Raw genomic sequence first — 23,534 nt, 5'->3', positions numbered from 1 at the left:
AATTATAAACTTCCTGAATGAAGGTCAGTAATTGTAGAAATTACAAAATTGAGTGACTGGGAATCTGGGACGCTGATAGCTCTTTAAAAGTTTATTATTAAAATGGAGTAATGTAGCCAGGGCAGTTTGCTCACTTACAGAGACGCATCTAAACCATGCCAGCTTGTCACTTTAATTTTTCTTTCTTTTTGTGCTCTGTGTTGCCATAAAAAAGTGCCAAATTTCTGAGACACCACATTTCAGAAAGTTTGCATTTGTCAACAGTTTTTCTGCAGCTTCAGCACTGACCAAGCTTGATGGTCTACAGGGCTCACAGACTAGATAGAACAGGGTGACAAAAGTGAGGCAGAGCTGGCTGAACTGGACTTGCTAAAGCTAAACACACACTTCAATAATATAAATACATTAATTACAAAATAAATGAATGCAGTTCACTCGTATGCATGACGATGCACAAAAGCCAACAGTCAGCAACTGGAAACAACGAAAAACAAAAAGGAACAAATAGCAAAAAAATGTCATGACTGCTTATAGTATCTTCCGCTTGGTCTCAAATTCAGCTTAATGACTTGTGTACAAGTGTCTCACACACAATCATCTGAGAAACCAAACTACACTGAGGAAATAATTAGCACAACACACTCTTATTCACCTTTACTTTTCTACCCCACTTCACTTCCTGATACCATATTAAACAAAACAGATTTTTCAATCTGATAGGCAGAAATAAATGAGCATAGCAGCGTGTTGCAAGCAGCACAATAAATATAAGCAGGAGCACAAGACAGAGCCGGCTGAACTGTAGCAGAGAGGACTGAAAGCAGCATGCAGTGTTTACTGCTGATCCAGGATCAGAATTTGGCCTTGAGACTATTGCAGGATGAACAGGCGAGATCCGAACCAAGATCAGTTGTTTAGCTCAACTAATCCAATTTCCCACATGCTCAGAATGTAGACAATCTGCCGAGACATACTTAATGTCCAACGTTTGCCGTTTTTAACAAGTAAACATCTTTTCCACGAATTCATTCACTCATTTTTCTCTCATTCACTTTCGCCAGGGTGATGCTGGAACTGGAGCCTATTCCAGGAACACTGGATATGATGCAGGAATGGACCCTGGATGGGACGAGAGTCCATCACAGGGCCCCATGCTCGCTCACATTCACACACTCCTTCACCCCTAGGGGAAATTTAGTCACCGATCCACCTACTGGCATGCTTTTGGGAGGTGGGAAGAAAACTGGAGTTAATTTCTTACTCCGAGAAAGCGGGAAATTCTACACACAGGTCAGGACTTAATGGGGCAAGCTAGTGTGACGAGACAGCAATACTGTACACTGTGCCACCGTGTTACTCTTTTCTGACAAATACATGGTCAACATTTCAGACATCATTACACATTAAAATTTGAAGCCTGAAGACATAATTTTGTAAAATAGCAGGGACATCACATATTTACAATTTTAGTCTAAAAAAGGAACTCTATATTACCATCTACTAAATTTATCACTTTCCATCACAAACTGTGTTGAGGGAATTAAGGCCACAGCATTCTGCTACATGGTGAAGGTTTGGTACAGTACAGTAAGTCACACAGTGTCCTAAACTACACCAGCATTTCTGTATAAGATTACATAAAGTCCTGATGAAGAGGTTAAAAGAAAAGTGGGGATCTATTAAAGTACAGGAACATTCCATTTACAAACTCATTATGCCGTTATACCAAAAACAGCTAGCAGGCTTGGTAACTACTAGCACACGAGTGTCACAGTTTGGCAGGAGTGGGATTTCATCATCTTGACATGCACTGTTAAAATTCTCAGTAATTTAGTTTTGTGGTTGTTAATCATAGCTTAACAAATGTAGTTTTGCTCATCACCTACATCAGCCAAATTAGCTTGACCTACTTAGCATTGAAGCTCTGGGCCTAAAAGTAACCTCCGTGATGTTGGCACTCCATATGATGAGAATGTGAATAAAAAAGTATTTTGATTTGTTTGTGCATTGTTTACATACACAAAATAAATTAATTAACGGGGTGCTAAGTGACATCACACGTCAAGAAAATAACGTTTAAAACCTTAAGATATAATGAAGCATGTATGTTTATTGTGCGTGCACAAATGAATCAGCCATGTTTGCAGTCATTTGAGTGTCAGTGGGGTGCTGGATCATTAAAACATTTAATGGTTAATTCCTCAAACTGTTTGAGCAAAATTTTTATTTTGCATGCAAAAACAAAATCAAAATACTTTTATTCATGTTGTCATCGTATGGAATGCCAACATCACAGGGGTCTAAAACCTCATGGATGTGTGGAGGTCTGGGAAAACCCTCTGAATGCTGAAAGTTTGACATATTTCTACTACATACAATTTGAAAACTACAGACTTCTGAAAATTACAGCCATTTTAGTTATGTTTCGTCAACCGGTGTCTGATTATAAATGGCACTGATTAGACTTGTATCAGTTTTGATGCAGTATGTAGATATGCAACAGCCTGATCAAAGTGCAAAGTTTACTGTGCGACTAAGTCACCCTTGGCCAACAAAAATTTAGCATTAACGATGCCTTCCCAGATGTACAAGCTACCCATGTCATGTGCACTAATGCCCCCTCATACCATCACAGATGCTGGCTTTTGAACTTTAGGCAGACTGTTTACCATTTTTAAAAAAAACTGGCTCCTTACAAAATATGATCTTTTTAGGAAGACAAAAAGGGAACGGGTAAAAAGTAAATAAAGACATATCCATGTCATTGTGAAATATGTTTATGATTTTGTAATGAACAGAAGTCAAATTATGTTATGGGCCCAAATTTTTTGTGTGTTCATCCACAGCGACTTCTGATGAGTTTTCCCCAGGATTACAACACATATTATGGGAAAAAATAATTCTGGAAAAAACAGACTTCCCTGTCATGTTAATGACATTTATCTTGGAATTCAAGTGTAAAACTTAACAATACATACAGTACTTCAAAAGTAACTATAAATGTTTCAACATAAAAAAAACAAAAAAACTATAAGGAACAGTAAACAGTAGTACACTAAACAAAGTCAAGATTTGGTGTGACAACCATTAAAAAAAAAATGCATCAGGAGACTCAGGTACACTTTGGGAAGTTTTAAATGGAAATTGGCTGATAGGTTTTTCTGAGCATCCTGGAGAATCTTATGGAGACTTTGACTGCAGGTCTTATTTTTGCAGTTAAAACCTAACATACTTCATTATGTTTTTATTTGAAATGTGTTGTATTATTTAATATGTTGGATTCGTTACTGACATCCAAACATTTTTCTGTAACATTTGTTTGTTTTTCTACTGACTCAGTAATACAAAAGTCATAAAATAAAAATTTGTATCAAAATTTGTTTTTTTTAAAAAAAGGGTGCCTAAGACTTTTGCATTGTACTGTATATTGAGAGGAAACTGATATAAAATTAAGTTTTTGTTCAGCTACTTTAATATAAGGCTAGTACTGACTACTGAAACCTAAACACACACTGTACATGAGAACTGAATGGCTTTTAGCTGCTCCTCTAAACTGGGTTTCATCATCTGCATTATCTACATGGGAAGGAGAGGATTTGTGTGACACTGTCCACTCCCTCTAAGTGCTCTCACATGATACACACACTGCCGGACATTCTGCTTATCAGGAAGAGGAAGACTGGTCATCTGAGTCCCATTTTGATTCATCTCTCTCACACACACACACACACACACACACACACACACACACACACACACACGCACGCTTGCCTTGCCACTTGCTTAAACCATGAAGATCCCCGTGTCATGCAGAGCCACAGAGCTCTTTTCACAGCTAACAAACAATAAGCCCATAAAGCGCAGAACAGGAGAGAAGTTATAGCAGACATGCAGGAGAAGCAAGTTTTGACAATAGCCAGAGAGAACCGCTGGGTTTAGGGCTTACCTGCGACTGCTGTAGACTACCAGTGTGACAACACTACACGATCTAGCACTAGAAAACACACCTCAGCAGACCTCCTGCAGAAAACCGCACTGCTCCCTCTCCACTCACTCATGCAGCATTTGGTAAATGGGGTGAGTGAGCGAAGCCCATTGGTTAAGTGTGTGAGTGTTGCAGGAAGTAAACAGGAAGTCATGGAACGGAAATCACGGAAAGTTCAGCTTGCATCCAGAAGTCTTACTTAAAAAGCTTGTGAAAATATACTACCATGAGAAAACCCCCTAATCCACAGTGAAACAGCATTTTATTGCATTATTACAGAAGAAAAATAAATAATAAACCATGCACTATGAACAGAGATACAAGTCAAACTTCAGAATACAAAAGGAAGTGCAAAGGAAGGAACAGAAATAATAATACACTGCATGTTCATGAAAAATAGAAAATGTAAGAAAATATATTGCAACACAGAACACTACAAATCGAACAAACTGAAAACTAAACGTTAAACTGTTTAACAATAATGTCATGCTAGCTAATTTGGTTTACAGTTAAACAATTAAGAAATCCAAACTTAATTCTCCATAATAGCTGCTCTTGGAAACATTGTCCTTTAGCTTATATATTAAAAAGTGTCAGTATTTCAGTACAAAAAAAAGAAAAAAAATTTGTACAACAAAAACATCAGTGTATTTAAAATTAAAATTGTTCCTTAAGGAACAAAATGAAAACAAAGAGTCCTCATGAGTATGGTCACCTTCTCTATATTCTGTTCAAAAACAAACAAACAAAAAAGCTGAACAAATACGATCACAGCTATGAATAAGAGTCTCTCTTTTCCCCTTGTGCTGTGTGCAACATGCCATGCTCGCCGCAGATCTCTACACAGTCCTGAACTGAGACAGGGCCATGAGATGAAGGTGAAGGCAGGAGATGAGGGTGAAGAAGCAGGGATAGCAGTAAATATGATTCAAGTAGCCATTTTGCTTACCTGGTATCTGTCTATAGGGTCCTCCTGCTGCAGCTGGCTCTCTCGGAAAGCTTGGTACTCCTTCTCAAACTTCTTCAGCTTCTTAGTTGGCACCTGAGGAGATTGGGGAAAGTGTTATATGGATATACAGTGTGAACCCTGGATCTGTTATACAGTGTTATGGTGATGATACACGGGGCAACTTTTTGGGCAATGTTGCCGAGCAATGTTGCTGGGCAATTGTGTTTTGACTCTTTTCTATTGAGATTGGGCAACATTGTTTCTTTCTGAATGGTTTTGATAATCTCTGGCAACTTTTTGAGATAAGCCAATCAGAACGCGAGTATCGAGTCATGTGACCTCCGGTGAGGTTCGGATCAGAAATTTCAAACAAATATGGCGGCCGCTCAGTGTCAGTGGAGTGAAGAGATGGAGAGACTCCTCATCTGTTTTTACTCTGGTAAGTTATTTTAATATTCTATATGGAGGAATTTACCTCACCAAAGCTCTAAAAAACAACAGACAGCTTGATTAAATGGTCACAGCAAAAATTAAGACATCGATTTTTTTTAGCTAACTGTAAACTGCCGTTGCTAACTGTTGTTGCCCATTGTTAGTTGCCCTGAAAAGTTGCCCTGTGTCTCACCTAGTTGCCCGTTGCCAGCAACATTGCTCGGCAACACTGCCCAAAAAGTTGCCCCGTGTATCATCACCTTTATAAATAAGGGAAACTACTGATCAGCGTTTCCCTTTAACCCAACCAAAAGTAGGTGAAGCTGATGTAGATGACAGAATCAATAAGTCATCCATAAAGTCAGTCACATGGGAAAAAAAATGGTGTTAATTAACACACCCCATATTTACTTGGGAACGATATTAAAAATGACAGGCCTACAAAATTGAAAAAGAGAAAAAAATAAACCTGCTAATTTGTATAACTAGTCAAAGTTCCAGACATTTTCAATATTACAACATGGTAAGTAATTCAATTCTCTAATGTTCCAATTATTTAAGTGCTGCATGGACATATTTTGGAGACAGGCTAATGAAATTTTTGTGCTAATTTGACTCAAACGTGTAAGATGCACAAAGCCGCACCATCAGCAAATGTTCTGCAAGTTTCATGCCCTCAGTCTGTGTGGAAAAAAATGAGAGACTCAGAGACTAGGATTTGGACTTTTTTTTTTTTTTAACCTCGCTGATAAAGATGGGCAGTGAACAGATGCAAGAAATCCAGCTTATAAAACAGTGTTAGAAATCACATCATCACAAAACATGCATCTTGGCGAGAGACTGTCAAGCTTCACTACCTCAACTGGAAGGCCAGCAGGTCAGATAATAATAGTAATAATACTACTACATTTTATTTATAGAGCACTTTGAGTATTTAGAAAAGATGCTTTACAAGGTAAAAACAAGATTAAGGCAGGTTAAAACAACAGAATAAACAACAGATAAAACTACATAAAACATAAATCCAAATTATATTATTGGTTATATGCAGTTCTGAAGACATGAGTTTTTAAAGATGATTTGAAACTGGACAGGTCGGTGCAGTCATGGATGTGTTTAGGGAGGGAGTTCCAGAGGGACGGAGAAGACTCTTTCGCTTGGTCCTGAGGGGTATGGGTAAGAGTTTGGCATCAGAGGAATGGAGGGTGTGGGAAGGAGTATGATGGTGGAATATGTCAATGAAATAGGAAGGGGCCTGCTTCTGGAGGGCTTTGTGGGTGAAGAGAAGAATTTTGAATTGAATCCGTTGTGGTACAGGCAGCCAGTGGAATTTTTGAAGGACGGGGTGATGTGATCACGGGAGCGAGTGAGCAGGCGTGGAGTGGAGTTCTGGATGTATTTGAGTTTATTGAGGACTTTGGATGATGCGCCATATAAAGGATGCTGTTGCAGTCGTCCAGTCGGGATGTGAATCAAAGTTTTGGCAGCAGGGAGAGAGCGTGAAGGACGGAGATATGCTATGTCTTTTTTTAGATGGAAAAAGGTTGTTCTGGTGGTTAGGTTGATGTGCCGTTCAAAGGTGAGGTTGATGTCAAAAGCAACTCCAAGATTCCTGATGTGCAGGGAGGGGGACAGGGTGGTGTTGTCAATAGTGAGGGAGAAGTAATGAGTGTTTTTTTATGAGCGATTTGGGGCCAATGATGAGTATGTCTGTTTAATCACAGTTGAGTTTGAGGAAGTCGGCTTGCATCCATAATTTAATTTCAGTGATACGCCTAGTCAGAGTAGAGTGGGTAGCAGCGGTGGTGGATTTAGTGGAGATGTAGAGCTGGATGTCATCAGCATAGCAATGGAAATGGAATCCTTGGTGGCATATAATGTGACCAAGGGGAAGCAGATGTTTAAATGTTATACTGAAAGGTTAATTCAGGCATAATTCATTTGAGCTTTCCCTGAGTATGACTAATGAAGCATCTGACACCAAATTTGCTTCATGATTTCCATCAAAAATTAACCACCTAGCATAATTTCGTGTGATACTGGTCAAAGACAGATGTTAAAAATTCAAAACTGCTTAAACTTATGATTCAGTGCTGTTTTATGGCACATGCACATTTCACATGCTGCGAGTGTCTCTACCGGAACCTCTATGCCTTTACTCGCTGCTTGGTATGCCCTACTTTTCTAACTTAACAGTGCCTGTTTTGTCAAAAAGTTAAGACATTAACACTCAGACAACACCACCACATCTCCTGAGTCCTGATTGGTCAGTCTTGTGTGAAACCATGTTTGAATCATTTAGTCATTTGTTTTGTTTAGCTTAGCTTATGAAGAGAGTTCTGTGCCCATAAAAAGACGGACATTTGATTAGATCCTGTTCAATTGAGCATGAACAATCTGAATGTTGTGTTCATTTACTTCCGGCTCTGTGCGGGCGGCATGTTTTTATATCTTGGTTGGGAACCACATATCCCCACAAGGACAGGAATATCTGATTGTTTTGACCTTGTGGGGACATATGCCTGGAGCCCATGAGGAAAAGTTAGATTTAGATGCGGCATAGCATTAAGTGGCTGTGCGTGTTTATTTTTGCCAAAGTATCATTTGCTGTACACTACATCTAGTATTGGCACCGACACACGTAAAGCCACTGTCATGTTTCATTAGCATTCACAGGCTAAACATTCCTTGCATTCTTTAGATACTTTTGTATGATCAGCAGCATGGTTCAGAAGAAAGTGTTTCAAACGCTTTAAAGGTTAGAGTGTTTTAAACAGGTCAGGTGAGTCAGTAACTGCCTGACAGAGTCTGCTTAACGCAGCTCAGTTGCAGTGATGAAGCTTTACACTCGGAGACTGTTCAGGCTCTCCTGTGTTCTCGGTGGCGGAGTGTGTTGCTATAACAGCAGAGCCACTGTCGGTTTGTGTGCTGGTGTTACCATGGCATTCAGCAGGGAGGAGCTTTCTAAAGCCACACCAAGGGAGCTGGAATCTGGAGCAACACACACTACCTGCATTACTGCTAAAACCAGCCACACCTATTCCTGTGGTTTATTTAAAATGATTTTGCAAAATATGCATCACCATACACAAAGAGAAAGTATAATAACTCATAATGCATGATGCATTTCAGTGCACTGTCTAATAAAAAAAAGCACTGGTTAAAGTCTTCAAAAGACGTACTGCTTACCTTATGTTTAAATACTGTTGGACCCTTAGATCAGGCGCTATTCACGCTGGTAGAAGGGGGTGGAGCTTCCAGAGAGTGTCGGTTAATATTGCAATGTTCAAAACACATACCGTCAAAACTGTCATTCTACATTTATATGTTGATTGAGTCATCTGCTGTTTTTATAATTGAAAACAGAAAACTGCTCTTTTGAGTGATTTTCTTTTTACTTGTTTGAGCGACAGCTCATTTGTGTGCACTATGATGCTAAAATGCCGAGTTTCTATGCAAAATGTGTAAAGGTTTGCAGGTCTGTAGGGCTAACCCAAAATGAGGCTCACCTCAAAACTTTCTGCAAAACCAAAAGCTACAGTTAAGAACCTTGGTGACGGTTATCATTTGATTCCAATAAATGTAATATTGATAAAAATTGTTGATTTAAAAAAAAAAAACATGATGGATACAGCCCAGTAGAAGCAACAGAACCCAAATCCATCTCACCATAAAGTGTGTAGGTTGCCCTTTTACACAAGGGCTTTCAATTACAGATCCATAGAGACCAAGTGCAAACACACATTAACAAGTGCTCTTGGGAAGCCACTCACCTGGCCTAGTTTTGCATATAGAGACTTTGCAAAGGGAGAAAACACCGATGCGATGTAATTTCCATGGGGCCTGTGGTAAAAACAGCTTTTTTCCAACAATGGCAAAACCAGAAGGTAGCTACATGTGGAGGGTGATGTGAAACCTGACACACCCATATGCAAACAAAGTATCCAAAAGCAGTGCTGAAGAAAATTCTGTTCAAATCCACTGTTCTAATACAGTGTATTTGTTCAGGGTTGAGTAATAGTATCACTTTTTAGGTCTCTGGGAGTAATGGCATGCCATGAGGGGGAAGTGGTTAGAAAACAAGAGCTAAAGTTGAGAGAAAGAACAGAGAGATTGGAAGGGGAGGGGTGAGGTTTGGCTGAGAAAGACATTGATAAGATGACGGTCATAATCATTAGATTTAATACGCAGAACAACGAGTTCAGGACACAACGTTTCGTGTTGAAATGCCACATTTCATGCCAGTGTGGTAGGTACAAAAGTGCCATGTCTTCAGCGGGGAACTCGACATGCCGTTCTTAAAGAGCCATAAACACTGACGGAAACTGACAGGAAAAGTGTAGTAACCTATAAACAAACTCAGAGCTGCTGTCAGCAAATGGCATTATTGCACTTCTGTCCCCACACAAAACAAAACCACACACGCACACGTCACAGGTACTTGACTCCTATCGTGGAAAGAACACTCCCCCATGGCACTTTCCATTCAAATAGCATTTACAGCAAATCACTGTTTTCCATGACTATTCACTGACACAGCGTCACACCTTCATGTCAGGTTGTTTAAAGAAATCCGATGTTTAAGCTGTCATTTGGATCTCTGAAACATGTCAAGGTGGTTCCGAAGGACATGAGGATTTAAATATTGATTTATAATTAATTTATCAATATCTGCATATTCAAAGCATGCAGAAGTAGAACTAGGTTGCACTACGTGAAACCTTATATTACAGTGTGACAGAAAATGGAAAAAAACAAAACAAAAAAACCCAAACCAACCAACCAAAACCCTTGAACAAAAAGTCCAAACACTACACCCATTTCCAATAAATAAATACAACGTCCAAGTTTATCAAACACTTTTTTTGTCTTTCTGCTCTATGAATTGATTGATTTTGTCTGTGTATTTATTGTATTGTAACTTGTGTTGCTGCTCTTGCTCTCTTTGCCATAAAAATGTTACAAGTAATAAGTATGAATAATTTTGAACAATACATTAAAGAAAAATGAAATAATGAGTTTAAGTTTGCAACTGAGACAGTTTAGAAGTCTAACATAATTAGGATACCACTAACAAATAGGAAGAATGAGTTAACAAAAGGCATTACTTTTTTCTATAAAGAACACTAAGATCATCACAACACAAGCCTCAGGCTCTACTTGCTTGGCTAATGTATGAGCGCATAAGTAACTCAGTGATAAATTTGGAAGCTTTTGCATGGTTTTACCTACCGTTGGTTTGGGTTTGGAGTCTGCCACCAAACTAGCAAAGATGTCCTCGTCACAGATCTGGTTGATAACGTGGGCATCGTAGGCCACCGTGATAGACACTTCCTCCATCATCTTGCCAGTGCGCATATAAAAGCAATATGAGTCAGGAATGAAGAGCGCAAGAGTGTGAGAGAGCAAAGGCGGGAGGATGGAGAATCACTGACGGCTCCGTCAGTGCTGAGCAGCTCACACGTCCTTCCCTGAGCAGCAGATCCTGCCCCTGAAGGCGGGAGAAGGGACAAAGTTTCTCTCTCTCTCTCTCTCAGACGCACCTCTCAACCTTCCCAGGTAGGCAGTTGTTTTCTGAAGCGGACTACAAGGCTCATATGTCGTGGTGATTTCCTCCAATGAGCAGACACAATCGTCCCCTTTTCTTCTCGTGCTCCATCTATAAAAACGAGGTGGCCTTCCTGGGTTTGTTTACACAGAGCTCGCTTTTATCCCACAGTTCTCAGCAGGTAAGCTCATTCGCAGTCAGAGAGGATCAGAAAGGGGGTAAGAGAGAGAAATAAGAGACTGACAGACAGAGGAAGAGGAGGGGGAAGTGTAGTTTGTGTCAGACAGACCACAGTGACTCAGTACTTCTGATGCACAGCTCCAATTTATTACATGTACGTGCAGTAGTGAGCTCTCAAACTTGTCCCCCTGGTGCTTGGTATCTCTTTATCTCTCCTGAGATCTCACAGTCCAGCTGTCCTCCTCCCTGTGAGAAAATTCCACAGTTGGCACAAACAACTCTTTCCTGAAGTTAAAAACATATTCACAAGCCTCAATCAGGCTGCTTCAGAGCTGAACTCAATCCTCCAGTAATGAAACAAGTGTCATCTTGCCGTACTACCCCAGACTTCTTTGGTATAAAGATGCTCAGAAATTTCCTAATGTAAAGGCAAGAATAAGTCAGATGCTTGTTTTTTCTTTTGCCTGAGCATAAAGGTGCCAGTGAATTCCTGTAAAGCATAAGCTGATTAGCCAGCAAGTTGATCCTTTCTTAAATGTGCCCAGTTTCCAAAGAGAAATGATCGCCTCTACATGGGGAGAATAACTCCACTCTTAGGAGCTCTGATCTCTGTGTGCAGCCCCTCAGAACAGAAAAGTGCGGATATGAAAATACACTATAAGGCTTCCTGCACACACAAACAAGCCTCCTACTTTTTTACTACTGTCTCACACATAATCTTCAAAGAATCTCTCGTCCATCTTTCTCATGTTCTGCCACCAACACCCAAATACTTTCAGCTAAAGAAGCTGAAGCATCTCTGACAGACCATCATAAGCATTACTTACAAGTCAAAGTAAAACCAGGGTATAAAATGCACCACAGGATGAGCAGAAATATCTGAAAATAAACAAAGTGGCACCTCACAGCTACTCCTCACAAATCCCTTTGTTCTTCAAATCCACTCTCAATATGAGTCGGGCACCTCAAACAGGCTTCTCAAGCCTTCTGTGGAGCTGGTTAAAGTGATGACATGTAGAATGCAGCAATCACGCCCAATAATTCCAGTGACAAGGTTGACAATTGTTCACAGTCTTGAACTTCTGCCTTGCTTCATGATCCAAAAATAGTTTAAGGAGACAAGATGTTGTGTTTGTATTTGCTGTGTCCTCAAATTCCCAAGAGATAAAAGCACCGCATCAAGGGCTTTATGGATTTTTTTTCTGCTGACTTCCAGTCGCACAGATCACAAGTGCACACGCATGAGCTGATTTGGTTAGTGTGTACAGGTGGGGCTTGAAGAAGTCAAGGTCCACACCTAAGAGAATGACAACATGCCATACAACACAAGGTGTGGTTGAACATGAGGAAATAAAATTGGCTTAAACTATAATGAATGGAAAAATAACTACTCCACTTGAAACTCATGTGCTGACTCATTTTGAGCAAGCAGATCGATGCACCTGTTTACACCCCAGTGCTCAGGTGCTCTTATTCCCTCTGCCTGATTTCCCTTCTCTGATTTCACCTTCCCATGGTCCTAAAGCCTGCCAAGTTATTTCACAACCAGGAGTCATTACGAGGCTCAGTTTCAGAGATCCAGAGCCAAAAACGCAGAAAATCTACATTTTATTCCTGTATATATAAGGCACTGGCAGGGTTCATTTTACAAGGGCTGTTGAGGTCATTTCATCCTTTACAGGTGCTACTATCCTTCCTCCACATAAAAAAATGCAGAAGAAAATACCCAATGTTTTTTTTTTCTGAATTCAAAGATTGTTTCATTGCCATTTTAATAAGCAGATGTTGCTTCACCTTGCCTTGTGTTGAAACGTTTTCCCAACTGCTATTATAGGATATACTCATTCGTCTTTGTGCATGTATACACAGAACTTGTAAACCCTTCTGGTAATTATATGGATGCTTTGGAAGAGTCTCCAAAACATATTTGCTATGAAAAGTACCATTGCATATCTGGGATCCCATTATCAGAAAAATCAAAAGAGCACAATTCCACAAGCTGAAGGAATCAGCTATGGCATACGCAAATATAAAGCAATTCTTTATTCCATTAATAATATACTATACAGCTACAGTGCATACAAAGTCTCACTTCATACTGACATACGGCACAGGATCATCAATTTAATAATCAAATAATTGGATCATGTCACCATGGGTGGCACAAACATCCTTGGAGAAAAATAAAGCTATTAGAAACCTGTTTGTTCTGTTGTTTACAGAGAAACTAATACTGTCTTATAGGAGATATTGTACAAACACTTGTTTCACCACCACTGTGAAACACAAAATCCAAACAAATAAAGCTCCTCTATTCGGCATCCTTCCAAACACATAAAAACACATTAGGCTAAAATGCCCGAATGCGAGTGCAAGAGACTTCTGAATGAACAGGCCACCTTGTCCTGACTGGTTGGATATTGCAGACCACAGTTTCTCCACCGAGGAGATATTTCATTAGAAAATGTCCGGATATTGCCAAACCTACATTTACATTATATCAAAAAGTCACTTACAATTACAGCTCTACTAATGCAAACAGAATTGAGCAACTTCACAGGAAATCCTGCAGATAGTGACACTGGGGGCGTGAGCAAGTGACAAAGTAACAACGATACAGAAATGAGAGAATGAATGGGAGTAAAACATATACAGAAGGGGAAAGAGGCAGAAAGCAATGACGAATTAGAAACTATTAAGTCAGTGTTATTGCCATCACTTTTCTTTTCAGAACTTAAATGAAACAGCTTTAAAAGACCCATTTATTGTATACTTGCATCAGAACCATCCACAAAACATCATCTGAGCAGAGCGAGGTAGTTGGGAAAAGTCATTCTCCATAAGCAAAGCACTCAAACTGCTTGTCCACCTCTACTATGAGTGGCTCGTCTCACAGAAAGCATTAGTTGTAGCAAAACTAAGTACATTTCTCATAGCAAGGTGGAAGCGCCTTTGCTTTTACATCAAGCAGCTTCTAAAGAGTGAAACTATTTTATTGACAGAGTAGCTGATTCAAATGTAACTTTTTTTTAATATATTCTTGATTTTATAGTAATCATAAATTGATAAATTAATAGTAAAAACATATGCAATGTTAAAGTAACTTGTACATGTATGAATTGATTTGCTACATTAGTGCAGAATATAAGGGATATCTAGATTTAAAACAGATTTTAAACCTTAGTTTCTTGGGGACAACAGAGTATTAGCTCAATTGGGCAAAAGCTTTACATGCATTCTTTAAATTCAGGGTGGGTACAGGTCAACAGGGTCAGAGCCAAGAAGTCGCTCAGTCCTCACCCAAACATGACATGACACTGTAAATACTACAGTGGTACTTGAAAAAGTTTGTCAACCCTTTAGAATTTTCTATATTTCTGCATAAATATGACCTAAAACATCATCAGATTTTCACACAAGTCCTACAAGTAGATAGAGAGAACCCAGTTAAACATCTCATCTCATTATCTCTAGCCGCTTTATCCTTCTACAGGGTCGCAGGCAAGCTGGAGCCTATCCCAGCTGACTACGGGCGAAAGGCGGGGTACACCCTGGACAAGTCGCCAGGTCATCACAGGGCTGACACATAGACACAGACAACCATTCACGCTCACATTCACACCTACGGTCAATTTAGAGTCACCAGTTAACCTAACCTGCATGTCTTTGGACTGTGGGGGAAACCGGAGCACCCGGAGGAAACCCACGCGGACACGGGGAGAACATGCAAACTCCACACAGAAAGGCCCTCGCCGGCCCCGGGGCTCGAACCCAGGACCTTCTTGCTGTGAGGCGACAGCGCTAACCACTACACCACCGTGCCGCCCCCCAGTTAAACATAATGAGACAAAAATATTATACTTGGTCATTTATTTATTGAGGAAAATGATCCAATATTACATATCTGTGAGTGGCAAAAGTATGTGAACCCCTAGGATGAGCAGTTAATTTGAAGGTGAAATTAGAGTCAGGTGTTTTCAATCAATGGGATGACAATCAGGTGTGAGTGGGCACCCTGTTTTATTTAAAGAACAGGGATCTATCAAAGTCTGATCTTCACAACACATGTTTATGGAAGTGTATCATGGCACGAACAAAGGAGATTTCTGAGGACCTCAGAAAAAGCGTTGTTGATGCTCATCAGGCTGGAAAAGGTTACAAAACCACCTCTAAAGAGTTTGGACTCCACCAATCCACAAACAGATTGTGTACAAATGGAGGAAATTCAAGGCCATTGTTACCCTCCCCAGGAGTGGTCGACCAACAAAGATCACTCCAAGAGCAAGGTGTGTAATAGTCGGCGAGGTCACAAAGGACCCCAGGGTAACTTCTAAGCAACTGAAGGCCTCTCTCACATTGGCTAATGTTAATGTTCATGAGTCCACCATCTGGAGAACACTGAACAACAATGGTGTGCATGGCAGGGATGCAAGGAGAAAGCCACTGCTCTCCAAAAAGAACATTGCTGCTCGCCTGCAGTTTGCTAAAGATCATGTGGACAAGCCAGAAGGCTATTGGAAAAATGTTTTGTGGACGGATGAGACCAAAATACAACTTTTTGGTTTAAATGAGAAGCGTTATGTTTGGAGAAAGGAAAACACTGCATTCCAGCATAAGAACCTTATCCCATCTGTGAAACATGGTGGTGGTAGTATCATAGTTTGGGCCTGTCTTGCTGCATCTGGGCCAGGACGGCTTGCCATCATTGATGGAACAATGAATTCTGAATTATACCAGCAAATTCTAAAGGAAAACGTCAGGACATCTGTCCATGAACTGAATCTCAAGAGAAGGTGGGTCATGCAGCAAGACAACGACCCTAAGCACACAAGTCGTTCGACCAAAGAATGGTTAAAGAAGAATAAAGTTAATGTTTTGGAATGGCCAAGTCAAAGTCCTGACCTTAATCCAATCGAAATGTTGTGGAAGGACCTGAAGCGAGCAGTTCATGTGAGGAAACTCACCAACATCCCAGAGTTGAAGCTGTTCTGTACGGAGGAATGGGCTAAAATTCCTCCAAGCCGGTGTGCAGGACTGATCAACAGTTACCAGTAACATTTAGTTGCAGTTATTGCTGCACAAGGGAGTCACACCAGATACTGAAAGCAAAGATTCACATACTTTTGCCACTCACAGATATGTAATATTGGATCATTTTCCTCAATAAATAAATGGCCAAGTATAATATTTTTGTCACATTTGTTTAACTGGGTTCTCTTTATCTACGTTCAGGACTTGTGTGAAAATCTGATGTTGTTTTAGGTCATATTTATGCAGATATATAGAAAATTCTAAAAGGTTCGCAAACTTTCAAGCACCACTGTATATAGACATGACTTTTCCAATCTGAGGTGCATACTATAACCTTAATAGAGCATGATTTGTACCCAGTCACACAGCCACTGAACTGAGGTTTTCTCTCAACATTTAACCATAGTGAAATGAAAACTACATTCTTGAAAGCTGCTTATTTACAATCATATTAGAGCTCCTTATAGTCACATACTTTGAAACAAATCATCCATTCAGCCTGTGTGGGGAAAATATCAATCTATATTGAAATCATTGCTTAAATGGTTGTAAAATCTACCTCCATCGAAATTATGCTGCGACAAGAAACAATGTTATTTGACCTTAATCCAAATTATAATTACGGTCATGTTATAAACCCTCATACTGATCATGCTGAACAGCAAGTTAACCATTACCAGTACTGAAAAAACTCCATTGTTTTCATTTCTATAGTCATTTCTAGTATTTTTCTATGTGCACACTTCTTCAGTATCAGTATTCCATGCATTTCAAGACTACACATTTTCTTCTTCTCTTCCAGTTCACTTCCCTGAGCACCTATAATCCCAAGAAATGACCTTTAGTTTTGGCAGCCATTCAGGACACCATTAATTTCCCATCACAGCTGAAATATTGCATATACTGACCATGAACGCTTCGATGTATAAGAAGTGTAATGGCACATGAGCAAATAGCTGTGAAAGAAAACATTACAACCTAAAATGGCTGACTCTGAACAGATTTATAGTCTCATGGTTTTCACATGAGGGATTAAAGAGAGGTCAGTGTCTCTGAATGTACAGCATTAATAACACATGAGAGAGATTTGGGGAAACAGGTCCTACCTTGATGTTGCAAGCTTGCTCCATGAGTCTGCGAGCATTTTCAGCTGCTCTGTAGCGTTTCGGGAGTTGAACCCGGAAAAACTTAAGAGTGCCCTCAAAGTCAGCCTGAAGCAAGTCCTCCTTGGAGGTCTGTATTTAGAGAGAGAGGGAACCTAATAAAAATTTCAGTAAGACAGTCATTTAAAGAAACAAAGCACGTCAATAATAGTTGAGGCCAGTGTTTCTGAACCACTGGGCCACAGCCCATTAGTGGGCCACGAAGCGCCATCTAGTGGGCCGCGAATTTTTTTCAAGTTGAAGCTAATTTTTACTCATCGTAGGGTACAATGGCTGGGATGCATCCAACGTCACATCCGCCTCATTAAGCTACGGTCACACTACAGCTTGTGATGCTTTGCGATGGGTTATTGATGAAAATGAGGCATTTTGACGCCGATATACACGTGAGCTAAAAGTTGTGGTCACACAGTAGGTGAACAATTGACTGTTGTGCCTTTGCGCGCTGGAGTCTGACGCAGCTCCAGCGGCCACGCACGCTCATGGAGCATATTGCGCGGGTGCTTGGGACCCAGTGGTTAAGGGAAATACCTGATACTGATTTGAGCGCAAATCAGCACGCACAGATACAGACGCTGTTTTCATAGAAGCTTTGCAAAGCATTATCGTTATTACTGTCACATTTGTTTCTAGCCATGTTTATAACACTGTTTAAATACTCTGCTTTCTGTTTTGCTTTTCTTAAAAAAAAAAAAACACTTGGAAGACTGATCTGGACACTTAGAGTAATGCATTTATGTCTGAGGACTACAGTCGACTTGCTAACTAGGACTGCAGTTGTCACAAACAGTTTTGCACTCAAGTTTCCATCAATGAACAGTTTATAACTTCAACAAAACAGACTTCATGTTAAAACTATAATGAATTTCCAGGTTACACAGTTGTACTTTGTGACTCTATAGGACCCAGTTATAGAAGCGAGTCATTTATAATCACGTTATCTGTTATCACCCAGATGAGGATGGGTTCCCTTTTCAGTCTGGTTCCTCTTGAGGTTTCTTCCTCATGTCGTCTGAGGGAGGTTTTTCCCTCACCACCGTCGCCACAGGCTTGCTCATTGGGGATAAATTAGGGATAAAATTAGCTCATCTTTCAAGTCTTTAAGTCTCTGTAAAGCTGCCTTGCGACAATGTCTGTTGTTAAAAGCGCTATATAAATAAACTTGACTTAAATATCACGCCTGCTAATAAACACTCTTCCTGCACCTGGATCCATCTACTGCCATCTATCTTGTGTCCCGATCACCAGATCTTTAACACAGCCACATATAAAAAGTTGTACACGTCCATGCTCTTCCAGGTTTTCATCTGTTTGTCCATGTAGAATGATGTCTGCAGCACCAGGTAGTTTGAGATGTCGGGGAACTCAACGGATGGATACTTTTCTAACTCATAGGAAAAAATCCTTCTTTGTTAGTGTGTAAGGATCTATCCTACCGAGTGGTTTCTATATCCACTTCTTTTGAGTGTACTTCTTGGTTTTAATAACTTGCTTGTTTGCTGGACACAAACATGGCAATAAAGTTCTTGTGTTAATGAACCAGACTCCACTTTGGGATCATTAATCCCTTTTGTCTGAGAATGCCCTGCATGCATGGTTTTATATTGGCTTCTGGCACATCCATACAGTTTTAAAAATACAATACCTACAATTAAAACAGTTGTTTTTTATTGCATTCATTTAATTCCTGGGCTCCCATCTGTAACAGGGAGTGATGTTGCATCTCATGAATATACTTTACTATAGCTTATTAGATTCTAATAGAATAGATGAGCCAAAATTATTGGGGATCTTTTTTAATGGGCCCAACTCATTACAAACATGAATAGATGGGCCTCAAAGCAGAAAAGGTTGAGAACCCCTGGTTTAGGCTACTGTTCTGCACATCAGCCCAAGCAACTAGAGATGCGATGAAATGTTTCTTTTACAAGAAAGAGGGATCAGAGATTTAGCTGTGCACAAACATACCAATCAGGTCAGATTTAAAACTGTACAGCCAAAACACATCAACATGGACCCAATGACCACTAACAGAGTTTGGAAAACCTTGTACAGCACATGCGTATTCAAGCATCAAAAGACCATTTTTTGTATGTATTTAAATCTCAGAATTAATACTGTGTGTCTAGCCAGTACATACTTAGTGCCGGTCCCAAGCCCAGATATACCGGGGAGGGTTGGGTCAGGAAGGGCATCCAGTGTAAAACTTGGGGCCAAATCAAATATGCGGAACAGATCCGCTGTGGCGACCCCTAATGGGAACAGCTAACACTGTGTGCTGATGAATGTATACATCAGTCACAAAGACACAGAAACCAATAGTTCATTTTCAGGAAGCAATTTATCCTAGTCAGCGTGACACTGCATCAGGAGAAAGTACCTGACACAAAAAGAATTAAAAGGTAGACTGTCTTTCAGATTTTTCAAGTGTAGGTCATAAAAAGAATTTTCCGACACCCAATTATTTGCGCTGACTGACCCGAAAGATACTGAATTCGAATCACAGACTTCCAATTTTATTAGTTTTTTTTTTTTTAATGGAACAATTAATGAATTTGAGGCCACATGGCCTTAAATTCTCCACTATTTTTTCTTGCTTCAACATGACCCAATTCAAGACACTACATCATGCCTCACGTGGTGGGCTTTCCCTGTTCGTGCAAGGCATTGTGGGATACAAATTTGAAACAGGAGAGAAAAATGAAGGACGCGAGTGTGCGAATGAAACATGAAAGACCAACTACAGTAATAGAAAGCAAGAAAAGATGTTATGTTGCAAAGGAAAGGAAACACAGGACCAAACTAATAAATAATGGCAGTCAGCGAGCACCCCAGTGTGATCAGCTGTTTGTTTAGCGACAAAATTATGTAACTGTCAGTGTACGGTTAAAGGTAAACCTGTGCATGTGCACACAGACTTCCTCTGCCTGCTTGACTGCACAAAGCGAGCGATTTCATGCACATTATTTGCTAGGAAATCCCCTCAAATTAAATAACCTCCCAGCCACAGAATGGCCTGATATTATGTAAGATATCACAGAAATAAACACATCACAATGACCAAGTTTCAGAGGGAACTAAATTTCACCAATTTTATGAAATCGAAAGGCTGTCTCGCTTTAAAGTGTTTTTACATTTGGCCAGAATACAAGCCTACACCCAGCACTGATTCAAGAAAGTGTCAACATTAGTTTGATAAGCTCACTCCAAATGGATTGGCTCCTTGGACCGCACCCATCTCCTTATAGTCATTACTTACATCTATATCTGAATATCTGAGCAGCAGAGCCAAGTGTGTTGCACTAGATATTTAGCAGCATGACTACTTTGCATCCATTCCTTGTGTGAGGCATATTTAAAAATATGCAAATCCAGAAAACTAGACATTGTCTTACAATTTTCTAGCATTTAAATGCAGTTGTATACAAATATTCATATTAATGTTAATAATATTGTGTCCATGACCATTCCTAGTTATTCTGGTAAATATTTATTGAGTTATCTAGCATTTAGGATCACAGATATTTGATTTATCTGAAATCACATATTAAAGATCATAGGCAACGGTTTTCAATTTATGCACATTTGAAACTTTATATGTTAAAAAACCCTCTGTAATTTTCTTCTGGTCCCAAGAAGTATTGTTAATAAGTAATAATTAAAATAAGTTAGCGTGTATCGCGGCAAATTTCTGTTCGGCAATTTTCGTGACCACTCGGCGCGTGACGTCATTCAAGACAAACAAACCGCTTGAGTTGAGTCCACTTCTGTGTATTTGCATTGCCGTTCGGCTTGAGTGCAGACGTGCGCTCGGGAATTTCCAAAGAAAAACCATGCCTTATTGTTGTGCAGTGAACTGTAACAACAGGACCGGTTCAGGAAGAACTCTTTTTCCGAGAGAGGAGAAGAGGCGGAGAGAGTGGATTGGCTTTTTCTGGAAGAGAAGAGGTGGAGCGAGAGGATTGGCTTTTTCCAAAAAAGAAGAGGCAGATCGAGTGGGCTGGCTTTTTCCGAAAAAGGAGAAGAGGCAGAGCGAGAGGGTTGGCTTTTTCTGAAAGAGGAGACGAGGTAGAGAGAGTGGATTGTGTGCGTGAAGCCAGAGGGTTGGCTTTTTCCGAAAGAGAAGAGGAGGAGAGAGTGGATTGTGTGCGTGAAACAAAATCAAGCAGTCAAAGAAGAAACGGACCAGCAACGCTCAAGCAAAAAGGAGAAGATTGGAGGTAAACATTTTTACCTTTACTTGCAATTGACAAGTCAAGAATCCTGAGGGATCCTGTACAATCAGTGTGGAAATGAGACAAAAGGGATATTTCCTCGCTTAGAGTAGGCTATAAATGGTATAATGCTGCCGACGGCAGGCTAATATGGCCTACTGGCACACTGTCAAGTAATCGTTACCTATATCCACTAGGGAGGGCGGTTTAATTATTCTTCAAAAGGGCTCTTATTTAGTATTACGACGAAAGTAGGAATTTATCATAATTACCAGGATAAATCGTTTGGGCGCGAGTCTTGCTGAGGTCCGGGGTCACCGTGATCAGAGTCGGCCGAGTCGCTGTCCGATTCCGAGGCCGCACAGTCAAACCAGTGAGCCACATTCACTGATTGCTTCGCAACGGCCATAGGTTCATACATGCATGGTTTCACCTCTCGATATTCAATTTGGAGAGTTCCTACTTCAAAATCGCTATCAGACATTTTACACAACCTCTCATGACCAAAGTCCGTACACGTGTGCTCGGTTCGCAAGTAAACACAGAACTGCTCCCAGTCTGTTTGCCTTGAATGACGTCACGATGACGGTCCCCTGGCAGTGAAAGTGTGCATAAGTGTGATGTAAACAAACCTTTGGAAATTGGGCAAAGCAGTATATTTTAAGCGTTTTATTCAATTTTAGGGTGAAAATTAGACACTAGAAAGTTTGAATTCGCTTTTTGGGTCGTTCTTCTAGACAATAAAGTTGATATTCTATGTTTCACCTCCGACCATTGCCTATGACCTTTAAGCCACTGTCTGAAGTGTATGTACCACCAAAGCTTAATATGGTCCAAACAGTAGTATCCTCATGTAGTGTACTTTATATATACTGCCTATTTCATGTTCTATCAGTTAAGACTGAATGTAATTCAGGATTTAAACTTCAACATCACACCTCAGTAAACTTACTTTTAAGCCCGTGACCCTAACTTTGGTTATTACTCTGTATCCTCACGGAGATCCACTCTGAATCCCTACATACACAGTGGCAAAAATAATTTTGGACCTCTTAATATACTTTGCTTTTTTGAGCACTGTGATTTTCTGTTTATCACCACCGATTATGCTAATAAACAAGAAAAATTACACCTCTGTTTCCCAAAAGGAGGTTCTTCACATGAACTTGAAATACAGAGGCCATGTGGAAAAACAATATGGATGATCAGAGAGACGACACAGAGTCAGAAAACTGAGTCATGTGCTAGCTGTCCCTCACCGCCAGCAGTCGGGGAACAAAGAGCCGGTGGCTCATGCCCAACAGGGTCATCACTCGCTCTGTGTAGTCTGGCTCCAGAGCTGCCCGTTCCTCCCCTGCTGATGCCCCCTCCTCCAGTGCCCGCACCGCCGGGGGCATGGGCAGCTCCCTGTCCAGACTTGAGAGCGTCTGGCTCTCCGGTGCATCCCCAGAGTCTCCGGCACAGTCCTCCTTGAGAGGCTGCAGGGTTGACTTGAGGTCAGCCACGATTAAGACCGGAGGTGGTGTGTAATCCTTCTCAGAAATGAGTGCACTTAGAGTTTCGATATGCAATAATGTATAGCAAACTGCCGAGAGTCACATAATTATTCTTAGACTTGGTTTGATGGTTTCCATATTCTTAAAAAACATTGGGTTGTAAATGTAATGCATATCTGGTTCATGATAGGCTTAAACTAATGGCTGCTTCAGGCTTCACTTATCAGTTCCAGACCACAATGAAAGGTCGTACGATCTACATCATGGCTAACCTCAGCTGACTCTTAAAGTCCTGTTTAACATAACGAGAACATTAATCTTCAGCTTGAGGAGCTGCTTTCTTGCATACTCAGTAATGGCCACCACCTTTGCAGTGTTCAAATCAGCAATCTGTTGCCTGGCAACAGACATAGGGACAGGCCTGGGGATGCGATGAGACAGATGACAGGCAACACATCGTCTCTGCTTTCCTCCTCCTTCTCAGAACTAGACAGCTCTCAACCATCCCCATGCCATCCATAAAAAAGGAACATTAG

The 23,534-nt window shown here is 40.4% G+C and overlaps 1 protein-coding gene across 9 annotated transcripts in view; it reads right to left on the bottom strand.

Annotated features, from left to right (window-relative positions):
- Positions 1-23,534, bottom strand: part of rabgap1l (RAB GTPase activating protein 1-like) — a 219,520-nt gene that overhangs the window by 12,545 nt on the left and 183,441 nt on the right. For 6 of the 9 annotated variants that reach the window (XR_009656688.1, XM_060941348.1, XM_060941347.1 and 3 more), the window contains 2 exons: positions 17,232-17,360; positions 4,935-5,027 (listed from right to left, as the gene is read on the bottom strand). Coding sequence is in view for 8 of the 9 variants with exons in the window: in XM_060941348.1 (XP_060797331.1) it covers positions 4,935-5,027; positions 17,232-17,360 (222 nt within the window). In the remaining variant the exon portion in view is untranslated. Of the gene's footprint in view, positions 1-3,946; positions 4,840-4,934; positions 5,028-10,598; positions 12,359-17,231; positions 17,361-23,534 lie in introns of those variants that run through there. The other 3 variants (XM_060941352.1, XM_060941353.1, XM_060941354.1) reach the window with 3 other exon arrangements.

This window comes from Neoarius graeffei, chromosome 15 (assembly GCF_027579695.1).
Source record: "Neoarius graeffei isolate fNeoGra1 chromosome 15, fNeoGra1.pri, whole genome shotgun sequence".
NCBI lineage: Eukaryota > Metazoa > Chordata > Actinopteri > Siluriformes > Ariidae > Neoarius > Neoarius graeffei.
The sequence above is the reverse complement of the archived record's forward strand: the minus strand, read 5'-3'. Positions and strand labels throughout refer to the sequence as shown.